The 12,042-nt window shown below is 34.2% G+C and overlaps 2 protein-coding genes across 2 annotated transcripts in view; both read left to right on the top strand.

Moving 5' to 3' along the window:
• The window catches only part of LOC127880267 (uncharacterized), a 536,299-nt gene that overhangs the window by 385,660 nt on the left and 138,597 nt on the right, over positions 1 to 12,042 (top strand). The gene's annotated exons all lie outside the window — the stretch shown is intronic.
• On the top strand, positions 4,334 to 4,825 carry LOC127878317 (uncharacterized). The gene has a single exon (XM_052424840.1). It carries the CDS (start codon positions 4,334 to 4,336, stop codon positions 4,823 to 4,825), a length of 492 nt encoding a protein of 163 aa, XP_052280800.1.

Raw genomic sequence — 12,042 nt, 5'->3', positions numbered from 1 at the left:
AATACAAACGAAGGGTGTTTATGGGTCGCTCTCAAGTAAATAATGCATATTTATACGATGCGATTGACAGCAATTTACGAGTACGATAGTTGAAATTTGTTTTTGATGAATGGACATTTTGAGGAAGGAGTGATAGTAATTTTTTAACGGGACTTGCACACATACGTTTTGGTAATTTGTTTAAGCTTTCGTAAAAACCTCATCCGCTGTTATCACTTTCAAATACAGTTTATGTTGGTCCTGACGGTATATTTAAATGGAGCGGCCGTATTGAAATTCTTCAGACCCATTCAAAATTCCAAATAAAATCCTTTAAAGGGAGTAATTTTTAATTGTTTATCAAATGCAAAATATATTCTCAAAAACTAAACTCTTAGCAACACGGTATCAATATATTGATATAATTTAAATACATGAACTATTTTGCATAGCATTATAATTGGGATTCACAGTATTTGATTCGATGCAGATTAATTATCACCTGAGGCTCAATTAACACGATGAGTATCTATTTCGTCCCAGCGTCGATTAACGCGGACCTTTTGGAATGAATTCAATGTCTTTTTTCGAACAGCTTAATGTAATTTTGTTTAGGATTGAAAAACTTCTTCCAGGGCTATTCGTGGTCACTGTTCTGTCTCGAAAAGACCTCCCATTCAGTCGCATTTGGAAGGAATATGACAATGAACTGTTCTTTCTTAATTCTTTCTTTTATGTTTATATTGTACATTGTATCTTTCCACTATTGATCATGGACGTGTTGCTTCGGGACTCAAAATAACATCAACACAGTCGAGCAATGCTTACCGGAGATGCAGCTCCTTCGACTGAAACTATGGCATGCAGCTCGCGTATATGATCAGATACTTTTGACTTGACATCAGGCTAAATAAATCTGACACAAAAATGAATCCAGTTCCCAATTCAAAATCAAAACGATCGTGCTTACGGTATATAGGGCACATTTCGGTTTGATGCTATTCGGCGCATTGGCGTGTTGCTTCTGCAAATCAGACGAATGACTTGCCTTAGGATGTACACACTACGTTATTGGTATCCTCAAATTGATTGTGACTTCGGTGTGCAGCGTATATGTCATTTGAAAACATATGTTTTTATTTATTAAATTATAGTAGTGTAATATGTTATACCAATTATTGCACGTAAATTCCATGTAATTTCCATAAAAAGGAACAAGTAAGCACCACATAAAATGTAATATGTCATGTGGTGAATTCAATGCGAACCGCCACTCGTGATATCTTGTTGGGCACCCAATTGAGTTTTCCGTTGCAAATTTAAGTTCATATACATTATCATTCTCGAGATGTTTAAGTCTGCCCGCGAAAGCATTGATGTACTAGAACACGGCAATCAGTTGTGTAATCAGTGTGGAACTTATTTAAATACGATTTTGAAATTGAAGCATCCTCATTAAATTTATGAATCGTTTATTTCTTTAGAAATCTCGTCTTTAAAATAGGAGACCACTTAAATTTTAAGAGAAATTCTTTACTAAACCAAATGGTAACTTGAAGGGTGGTAATAAGTAGAACATGCCAAAGACCACAGCACGAATTTTATAGATGAAAATAATTGCACGGTTAACAATGTTTATGCTTGAATTTTTAGAACGAAATCTCTTTAGTATTTATATTCAATAAATAATACGTGCGTTTAACTTGTGCCGTTCCAAATTACGATATTACGAGGAGTTTAAGACTCAACGTTTATAGTAAAAAACAATATGTAAAAACACTAAATGAAGCAATCGAAATAAAATTAATTAATACATTTTAACATTTAAAACATACTTGTCTTTTTGATAAAACATTATCGTTTCATTTATAACCTGTATTCTATCTATTAAGTATTCCAACAATTAAAATAATAAGGTTTTCATCGGTATTTTGAAGTAAATTGAATCAATTGTTGCACTTCTTAAAATTAATATCCAACACATAATTAAGTTATCAACACATTGGGCGATAAAACTAGATGTCAACACAACCAATTCAGTATAAAATTACGCACAAAACAAATAACAATGAACAACAAAAGCATAAGTACATAATCAAGGCAATGGAAAGGAATTAATACGTGTCGGGGTTCTTTTAAGGATATAAACCATGATGCCAGACGAACCAAGGCCACAGCAAGAAGCTATAAAAGCCATCGTATGTGTTTATTGCCTGACGACAATTCCTTACTGCAGAATACATTTATCGACATTTGAAGTCAAAACTGTACAACACGACTTTCAATTTCGTGATGTAGTGTTTATCATAGCTTCAAAAATGCGTAGTGCCACGTGAGAATCACTGCTATGGCATCAAACGACACGACAATTGTCCATGAACTTGTAGTGTCATAGTATGAAATTTTATACATTAGTTTGACATTATGTGAAGTCAGTGTCTATGCATTAATTATATAAAACATGCAGTTATTTCTAAACACGTTTAATTATAAGATGGTACAGATTTGGCTTTCAAATGTTAAGGCCGGGACGAGTTGCATCACACAGATTACCCCATAAAACGGCGGGGAATTTACTTAAATTATGACTTTCCCCCATGACAAGAATGCATGGTATTCAACTATGTCGATACACAAACTAATTTGTTCACACACACTGGTACAGTCAATTACGGTGAATCATTAAGTCGGTTGACCAATTCTATAAACCAGTTGACAGACTAAAGATGGTCGAACGCTAAGAAGTCTCAGACATGTCGATGTAAGTCTCTCAGAAATGTCTTTTAACTTAACAACACTGGAATATACCATTAAGTTGGAGGGAGGGTGGGATGATGAAGAATAGCATAAAACAGTGACTTCCTCGGGTATGCGACCAGCTCTGTGCGAGCGCTGAGATATGCACTAGTTTACGAGTCTAAGTGTTACATAAGACATGGAAGAATCGGCGATGAAATTACATTACAGAAATAAGGAGTTTTGGGGTTGTGCCTTTCCCAAGAAAACATGATATTCTTCATGTTAAAATGGCAACATTAATCAATTGATATTTCGATATTTACAACATTGAAGCTGTTTAAAACAACATGAACTTCTTAGCGTCTTAACGTTATTAAATATTAGATTTTAATGTAATATATTGATTTATTGAAGCAAAAATGATATAACAGAAATTGGCATACTTTATTTGTATGGATAGCATTCCAGGTCTTTGATACACTTATTATATAAAATAGTCTAATTTCGTAACTGTTCTTAATAACACGTTGCCGCTTTTAACAGTTTCTAAACTGAAATAAACACGGTCAAACAATCCGGAGCTTTTATGGCGCTTTCATCGCATTAATTAAAGTCATAAAACCAGGAGACTGATCGAAGCGAGATTCTGTCCTGCTAACGGTCTGACATTTAATGGAGAGAGACAATGGGTTATACCAGGATATCAACATCGGTTTTATAGGAATTTTAGCCATATAATATTTCATTTACTAAGTCCAACTTAGGAAATGATGATATTCACAACATGAACAATCTCTCTATGTTTTATAAATGAACATACGATTTTGTAAACAAGAGTAAGGATAACATTCATGTATGGAGAAAGGCGATCATTGAGAAGACTGGATTTACTTAAAAATGAAAGCTTTGAGAATCATCCCCTGATGTAATTACTACAATGACTGTCTTGAGCGTCCGATCGGACTGGATATGTGCGCATGCGTGAAGATGGCGGCAAAAATTTATGTATAGTAAAAAATCAGGATTTTTTAATTATAAAAAACTCAAAAGTGGATGGAAAAAAGGATTTTATATCATTATTTAGATTGTGCTAACATCGCTTAATGACTAGAAAACGTAAATCGTCAAAACAATCGCCGGATAACGGTCAGATAACAACAACCAGGAAACCCAAAAAGGCAAACAAAGAAAACGAAATGGCGCAAAATGCTCAGTGTACACCAGGATACGGTCAGAATGGACAGTTACAAACACAGGCAAGTCAGGCAAGCCAGTTGTTAAATTGCTCGCAGATACCGAATGCGCCCATGGGGCAATTTATAGTGAGCACACCGTCATTTCAATAACAGAGATTTATGTCACAATTAGCTAGTCATATTTCTCCAAATCATGACATTTTATCGACAATACTGGACCGTTTGAATTCAATGGACAATACATTATCACAGCTTGAGAAAATTCAGTCAAGTGTTTCGGCCATGAACTTACGAATGGATAAAGTAGACATGCGAATTAGTGATTTAGAAACCAGAATTAAAGAAGTAGAACAATGATGTGAATTTAGTGGTAGTGCCGTGGAGGATATATAAAGAATAAACAACAGCAGTTGGACACAATGTTGAAAAATATGAAACATATAACAACAACAGAAGATGCACATGTCGCCAAGGAATCGAAACTTCAGGCGGAGATAACGGATCTAAAATGCCGTAGACTGGACAATCTTCTGTTTTTTAGAATCCCTGAAGAAGAAAAAAAAGAAAACTGTGAAAACAAAATTTTGGATTTTATTGTCACAAAACTACATATAGAAAATGCAAAAGGGGCCATTAAGATTCACAGGGCACACAGAGTGGGAGCTTTCAGACAAGACAAGGCGAGACCCATTGTGGCTAAGTTTGCTTTTTTCCCGGATAAGGAAAGGGTGCGGAAGGCAGCCAATCAGCTAAAAGGAACCCCATTTGGGATCGCCGAACAATATCCCCCGGAAATAATGGAGAAACTCAGAAAGCTGGTTCCGATTATGAGGGCGGCACAATCAGAGGGAAAGGAAGCCTATATTAAGGTCGACAGGTTGTTCATCAACAAACAGCTGTACGTCGAATAGGACATGAGTGAGAGTGCCATAAAAGTTATCTCTTGGAATATTGAAGGGCTATTCGTCTACAAAGAGCGGTGACAGCAAACTTTCGTCATTTTTGGCTAAACATGACATTATCTGTTTAATTGAGACCTGGACTAACACAAATTCAACAATTGACGTTAAAGGGTTCAGCAATCCTATACACTCGTACAGACGCTTCCAACACCGTAGAGCAAAGCGTTCGAGCGACGGGATCATCGTTTATATTAGACACAGTATACGCAAAGGAGTTTCTTTAGTAAGAAATAACATAGACTGTTTATTATGGCTTAAAATAAATAAAAAAACATTTCAATATTGAAAATGATATATATTTAGCTGTAATGTATATTCCACCTGAAAATTCACCAACGCATGATATATAATATATTAACATTTTTCAACTGTTAGAATCCGATATTAATTTTTTTAATAGTAAAGGAAAAGTATTTATCACTGGGGACGCAAATGCTAGAACCGGTCATAAAGCTGATTTTATTGACAACGACAGAAGCTTAGGTGACTTTGATTTATTTGAAATAGATACTCCACTTCAGAGGGCAGCCTGTGACCTTGGTACAAATAGATTTGGCGATTATTTGTTAGACGTATTTAAATCTACCAATATAAGAAATGTAAACGGTAGGCTATTTCAAGATAAAGGAGTTGGCAAATTAACTTGTTTTACTCATAGTGGGGAAAGTACAGTAGACTATTTGTTAACATAAGTCAAAAACTTTCACGATTGAACAGATTTTAAAGTGCACGATTTCACGGAATTTTCCAATCATGCCCCAGTGACATTTACTCTGAGCACGAATAATCCGGTTTCTAACTGTAAAAAAAATCAGCGCGTATATGTTAAATGGAAATCTGAGTACAGGGATAATTTCGTGCACGACATATTAAACGGTGCTCAAGAACTAGAACACAATTTACAGTCAGGTATTCACTCGCGATGCGATCCGGATTTATTAGTCTCGGAGTTCATTGATTTTCTTAGTAAACGAGGTGAAATATATTTTAAACATGTTATTAGTAATAAGGATTTTAACAATCAAAGTAGAATCGATTCTGCTCTCACGAATAAACATCGCTGGTTTAATGAAGAATGCACACGAAAACGGACAGAGTATACTCTAACAGTTAACCAATATAATTTAAATAAGAATATGCATACACGAACAACCATGCTGGCAGCAAGGAAAGAATATTAATATTTATGTCGGAAAATAAAATCTAAGTTTAACAGAGAACAGGGAACGAAATTAAATAACATGAGTCGCAAAAAACCTCGCGAATAATGGAAATTATTTAAACAAAAAACGGTATCACTGAAAGCGGATAATATATCGCTGCAAGAATTCTATGAGTATTTCAATACTTTAGCTTCTGAGGCTGATGTTAACGTAAACAACGACGAAAGTGACACTTATCTACGGCAGTTTGATAAAATAGAAAATCCGATCAGCTCTTACCCTGACCTAGACAAACCCATTTCCCAAGAAGAAATAATTAAAGCTACAAGGCGTATAAATAATAATAAGGCAGCCTCAAACGATAATATTATTTATTAATACTTCAAAGAAACAGTGCATATTATAGTCAAACCATTGGAAATATTATTTAATTATATATTGGATACGAAACAAGCCAAATTGCAGTACCGTTGATGCCATTTTCATTCTAAATAATTTGATAGAAAAACAAATACATAGTAAAAACACACTTTTCTGCTGTTATGTCGATTACCGGAAGGCGTTCGACCTTATAAATCGCGGACAGCGATGGCATAAAATGATTTTATCGGTAATCGACGGCAAGTTAATTTCACTTATACGTTCTATGTATAGCGAGGTCAAACTTCAAGTTTAACACATGGGATCACTTTCGGACCTTTTTAGTAGTTATGTCGGACTATTACAAGGAGAAATTACTTCGCCGATAATGTTTTCTCTATTTATTTATTATATAGAATTTAATTTGCAAAACGGAAAAAATGCAGGAATAACGTTAGATCAATTGTCTATTTATCTCCTCCTATTTGCTGATGATGATGTTATTTTCTCAGAAACTAAAGAAGGACTCCAGGAATCGTTGAACAATCTAGAATTATATTGCAATAGATAGAATTTAACTGTTAATATTGAAAAAAAATAAATAATGGTCTTTCGAAAAGGGGGTGCGCTAAGCAAAAACTACAAATGGACCTACAAAAAAAAGTTATTGAAATAGTTAGCAATTTTAACTACCTTGGTATTGTTATGTCAAGTGGGGCTCATTTATACCTGCCACTAATACACTTTATGGTAAAGCTACAAGGGCTATGAATTCACGTTTTTGTATTACAAAAGATATGGAAGTGCCAATAAATGTTATGTTTAAGCTGTTTGATTCATATGTATTATCAATACTTAATTATGATTGCGAAGTATGGGGATTTATTGCGGCAACTAATATTGAACGTATTCACAGAAAGTTCTGTAAAAGACTGTTAAATGTAACACTATCAACAAATTCAATGTCACTCTATGCCGAACTTGGTCGATTATCTTTATATATTGGTAGATACCTACGAAATGTTAAATATTTTTTAAAACTTCATCAAAAGAAACAAGGAAATTGTATCCTTACAACGGTCATATATATGCAAAGATTAGAAATTGAAACACAAAATAACACTGTTAATTGGTCCTTTAAAGTTCGCAAAATTTTTAATCAAACAGGATTTACAGATGTATGGTTGTTTCCTGAGTCAGTTAAAATTGAAAGTTTTATTCCTTTGTTAAAGACTCAGAGATCAGTATGTATCTGAGTTGAGAGTTAATGCTGATTCATCCACTCCATAACTTGTTTATAAGGAACTTGAACCTGTATTTGAAAGATCTGTGTATTTAGATGTCATTGACAATAAAAAACATAGAAACATGATTGCTAAAATACGTCTATCGTCACATAACCTGTTAATTGAAACTGGTAGACATTAAAACATTATCAGAAATGAAAGAATTTGTACTTTATGTAATTTTAACGATTTAGAAGACGAATATCACTTTTTACTTAGATGTCCATTTTATTTATTAGAAAGAATTAAATACATCAAAATGCTATTCAATAAGACCAAGTATGCATACATTTTTGAAACTCTTAAATAGTAATTATAAAGGTACTCTTCGGAATTTAGCAATTTACTGTATAACATGCTTTAAGAAAAGAAATGATCTTATTTGTGTTTAACTCAACGTTTATAATGGTTATTTATTTACCGTTTAAAATTAAATGAATATACTGTGTTTTTATCTGTTGACGCCAATGTTTGCTGACATTTTCAGTGTATTATGTAGTGATTCTGAAATGTGATTTTTTTTGCTGTTTCCTCTGTTTGTTTGTGTTTTTTTGCTTATATATAGTTGCGTATTAATACTCAATTCAGTGTGTAAATAACCACACAACACTCTCACGATTTATTATTATCGTTATTTACGGATTTTTTTCACGCATGTATGAATGTATGAATGTTTTGTATTGATCACGATGAGCTGTTATATGCTTAAGTGAATAAAATATTTGTTCTGTTCTGTCGTGACTAGAAGAATTTTTAATATCGCAAACAAAATATGAAAAACGTGTACATGGATGCATATTTAAAGAAGAGACCTTAACACATCACACTGATAGTGATTTATAAAAATAAATGATATCCATATATCGCTATAACCGTTTGTTATGAGACTAGTACATTTATACGCCATATTATGCACATTATACCCATATTACTAAACACCATTTGATTGAAAACAAAACCTTCAATATTTTGTTCTTTTTTATGATATTTAATACAAAATGCAAATAAACTATTTCAGAGAGCAAATAAAGAGTATTAACCATAACTGGTAAAATCTGGCAGCGGATACCGACGTCCCCCATGATGTCAAGATATGAACTGACAGTCATCTTGTTTTTCCTGTTTCTACGGAAACAAAAGTAGATCAAGGATAGCATTACTTAAGTTTCGAAAACATTTGTAATATTAATGTAATGCTGAGTTGTGAATTGCGGACGGTATGATTTTTTGGTGCCTGACTTTAAGTTCTATATTTAATAAATAATCGACGGGTAACCGTTGGTTATTGCAGTAATAACCAACGGTATGGAGTTCCGATGCGTAGGAATTAAACCACGAGGGCGTAGCCCGAGTGGTTTGATAACAAGCATCGGAATGACAAACCCCTGGTTATTACCGCAATAACCAACGCTTACACGTCGATTATTTCGATTCTAACACGATTTCATTTATAAGTTATCCGCGATATAAAGGTATTAATGAGAATAATATTAACCAAAAGTCCTTAACTTTTCCCCGAAAACGTGACGTCCCTACAACTATGACAATCAAATGACGTCGTCTTCATTCATAAATAGTGCGCGGACAATCAAAGTGACGTCATACTTATCTGCGTTGGTATATTTGGTTAATAACCCACAGTAGTTTTCCTTCTTTGTATATAGAAAACAAGTCACGTGCCGTGTTAGAATTAGGGTTATACCAGCATATCAACATAATATACCAGCTTTATTTGATATATTATCAAATATAGCTGGTATATTTTTCTCAAATTAATCGCAATTTTGTCTCATTATTATTGCTAATATGAACACAACGAATAAGCACAGTTTGAACTTGTTTACTCATGTATATGTCACTTAGTCTAACATTTGGCAAGAAATGATAATGTAAACACTGGTTGTGTTCAGTATGATATTGCTGTATGTTGAATGCTGAGAGTAATGTCAAGTTTTATTAATGACCCTTTGAAGTGTCAAAATGGTGACATTGGCATTGTTTTATATTGTAACAAAACATCTTTATTTCTTAAGAGTATTGTGACATTGAGTTGCACAGGCAATCTTCAAATTATGAAATTGATAAGGACGATCAATTCAAATGTACATGTTGGATACATGCACATTTTATGCATTCCATGTTTTTGTATAATAATACATGGCAAGGCAAAAGGCATACGCATGCAATCTCACTACCCGATTTCGTCAGCAGTAAACAAGTTCCAATAATAACAGATAAATGTTAATCGATCTTTAAGAAAGAAATGGCGTAGTAAGTATTCTTTATTGTTCGTAATGTTACATGATATTGGGTATTCAAGTACCATATTACTATAATACTAGAAATGGCGCGGCATAGGCCGACGCGTATCCCCACGCCGCATGTTTGACACAGGGGCGCCCCAGGGTTGGTAATGGGACCATGCATAGTTGAGATTGACCGTATTGTCATAAGAGATGTTCAGTATAAATTTGAAGTAATTCAATGTTTAAATGAAGAAGTTAGTGTAAAATAACCTAAAAAATGAGTGAAAATCTATACCCTAATTTCTCCTCCTCATCCTGCTCTCCTAACAAATCTAATAATGAATCAACTTCACTGTAGTCAATTATGTACATGTCATCCTAATTGGAATGACTTATGAGATGACTGAACATGCTGTCTTATAGCCAATCTTCTTGCTTCTGTTTTGGAAAAGTAATGTTTTGAGGTTAAATGGGTTACTAAATAGTAGCGTCTCAGAAATTTTCTATCGCAATCTTGTACACAACAATGAATATGTTAAAATTTCATGTCTGTCTTTGATGTGCCTGTTCAAAGTCCATCTTGCTTTAAATTGTTTCTCACATTGTTCCCACACACTTTGACAGATTTTCAGTAATGAGTTTAAAATTGTAATTGCACAAATTGAAAGTTTCAGCCCTTTTATAGATTCTTGAGGCTATACTCTATGAGTTTCTCGTGCTTTTTATGCTTGACTGCATTCTATCTCTTCTCTCATATTCTTGAGGCTATACTCTATGAGTTTCTCGTGCTTTTTATGCTTGACTGCATTCTATCTCTTCTCTCATATACAGGTGTCCCTTTGCGCCAATATTTTATAATCCCCTGTATAAACATTAGATTGAGCTAAACCATTTCACAGATGAGTTAACACAAACAATTGAATACTAACTACATCTCTGCGCCACTATTGTGTAACTCTATGTGCCACTTTGATTTATTTAATTTTTTTTTATCATTTGGCAGGTTATTTACTTACCTCCCTTTAAAGATTAGTACTTCCCTTTGATTTGTTTTTTTGACCTGTGACTTTGAAGGATGACCTTGACCTTAACCATTAATCACTCAAAATGTTCAGCTCCACGAGGTACACATGCATGCCAAATATCAAGTTGCTATCATCAATATTGCAAAAGTTATGGCCAATGCACCATACCGGGGGGCATAAAAATAAGTGAAAATCTCTGACCCGGCCCCGCCCAAACCCCCATAACTTTTGACCCAGGGGTCAGATCAAAATTCCGTCACTGTCACCGTCGCACATATGCTCCTAGCTACCATGTATGTAAATATCAAGGTTCTAGTGCTAATAGTGTAGGAGGAGCAGATGGCCAGGACGGACGGACGGACGGACAGACGCACATCAATACAATATCCCCACTTTTTCTGCGAAAAACGTGGGGATTATAAGTTGTTTTTAATAACGACAGAGATTTCCTTTAAATTCTACGTCACAATTCATATCTTTAAACGATATAATTGTCGTCACACTTGTTTGTATATTCATCAAATACACAAACAGGGCATTGAAATGAATGCAAACATGTATAAAAAACGTAAGCATATTTGATAATTCGTATTAAGCATGGAGCCAGATGAACAAATCTACGAAAGCCATCATAGGTTTTTATTTCCACATTGTGTGAAGACAGGCATTAATTTATCGGCAAGTTACCAAATCGTATCAACAACAGCAAACTTTGACAGGCATTTCAATACAAAGTACTATGCAACAATTGTATAGTATCAACGTTATACACTTGAGCTGCGTTCCCATTAACAGATACATCAATCCATGCGAAGGCGCAAAATGCCATGGTAGCTTGATGTTATCATAATTTAATATTACTTTGACATTGTCGGGTATGATTGAACCAACATGAGCTCCTTGAATAATGCACGCACTTTTACCTATTTGTGTAAAAGGCACGAGTTGTTCATGAATATTTATTCATTGACATTATAAGCGTGTTTGCATTTACTGCTGAGTTGGCGAAACTTAAATTTCCTTCATTACTTAGAATATAAACACACTACTGAGTGAGTCAACCGATGACCGCGATATTTACACTTG

Source organism: Dreissena polymorpha, chromosome 4, assembly GCF_020536995.1.
Source record: "Dreissena polymorpha isolate Duluth1 chromosome 4, UMN_Dpol_1.0, whole genome shotgun sequence".
Lineage (NCBI taxonomy): Eukaryota > Metazoa > Mollusca > Bivalvia > Myida > Dreissenidae > Dreissena > Dreissena polymorpha.
The sequence above is the reverse complement of the archived record's forward strand: the minus strand, read 5'-3'. Positions and strand labels throughout refer to the sequence as shown.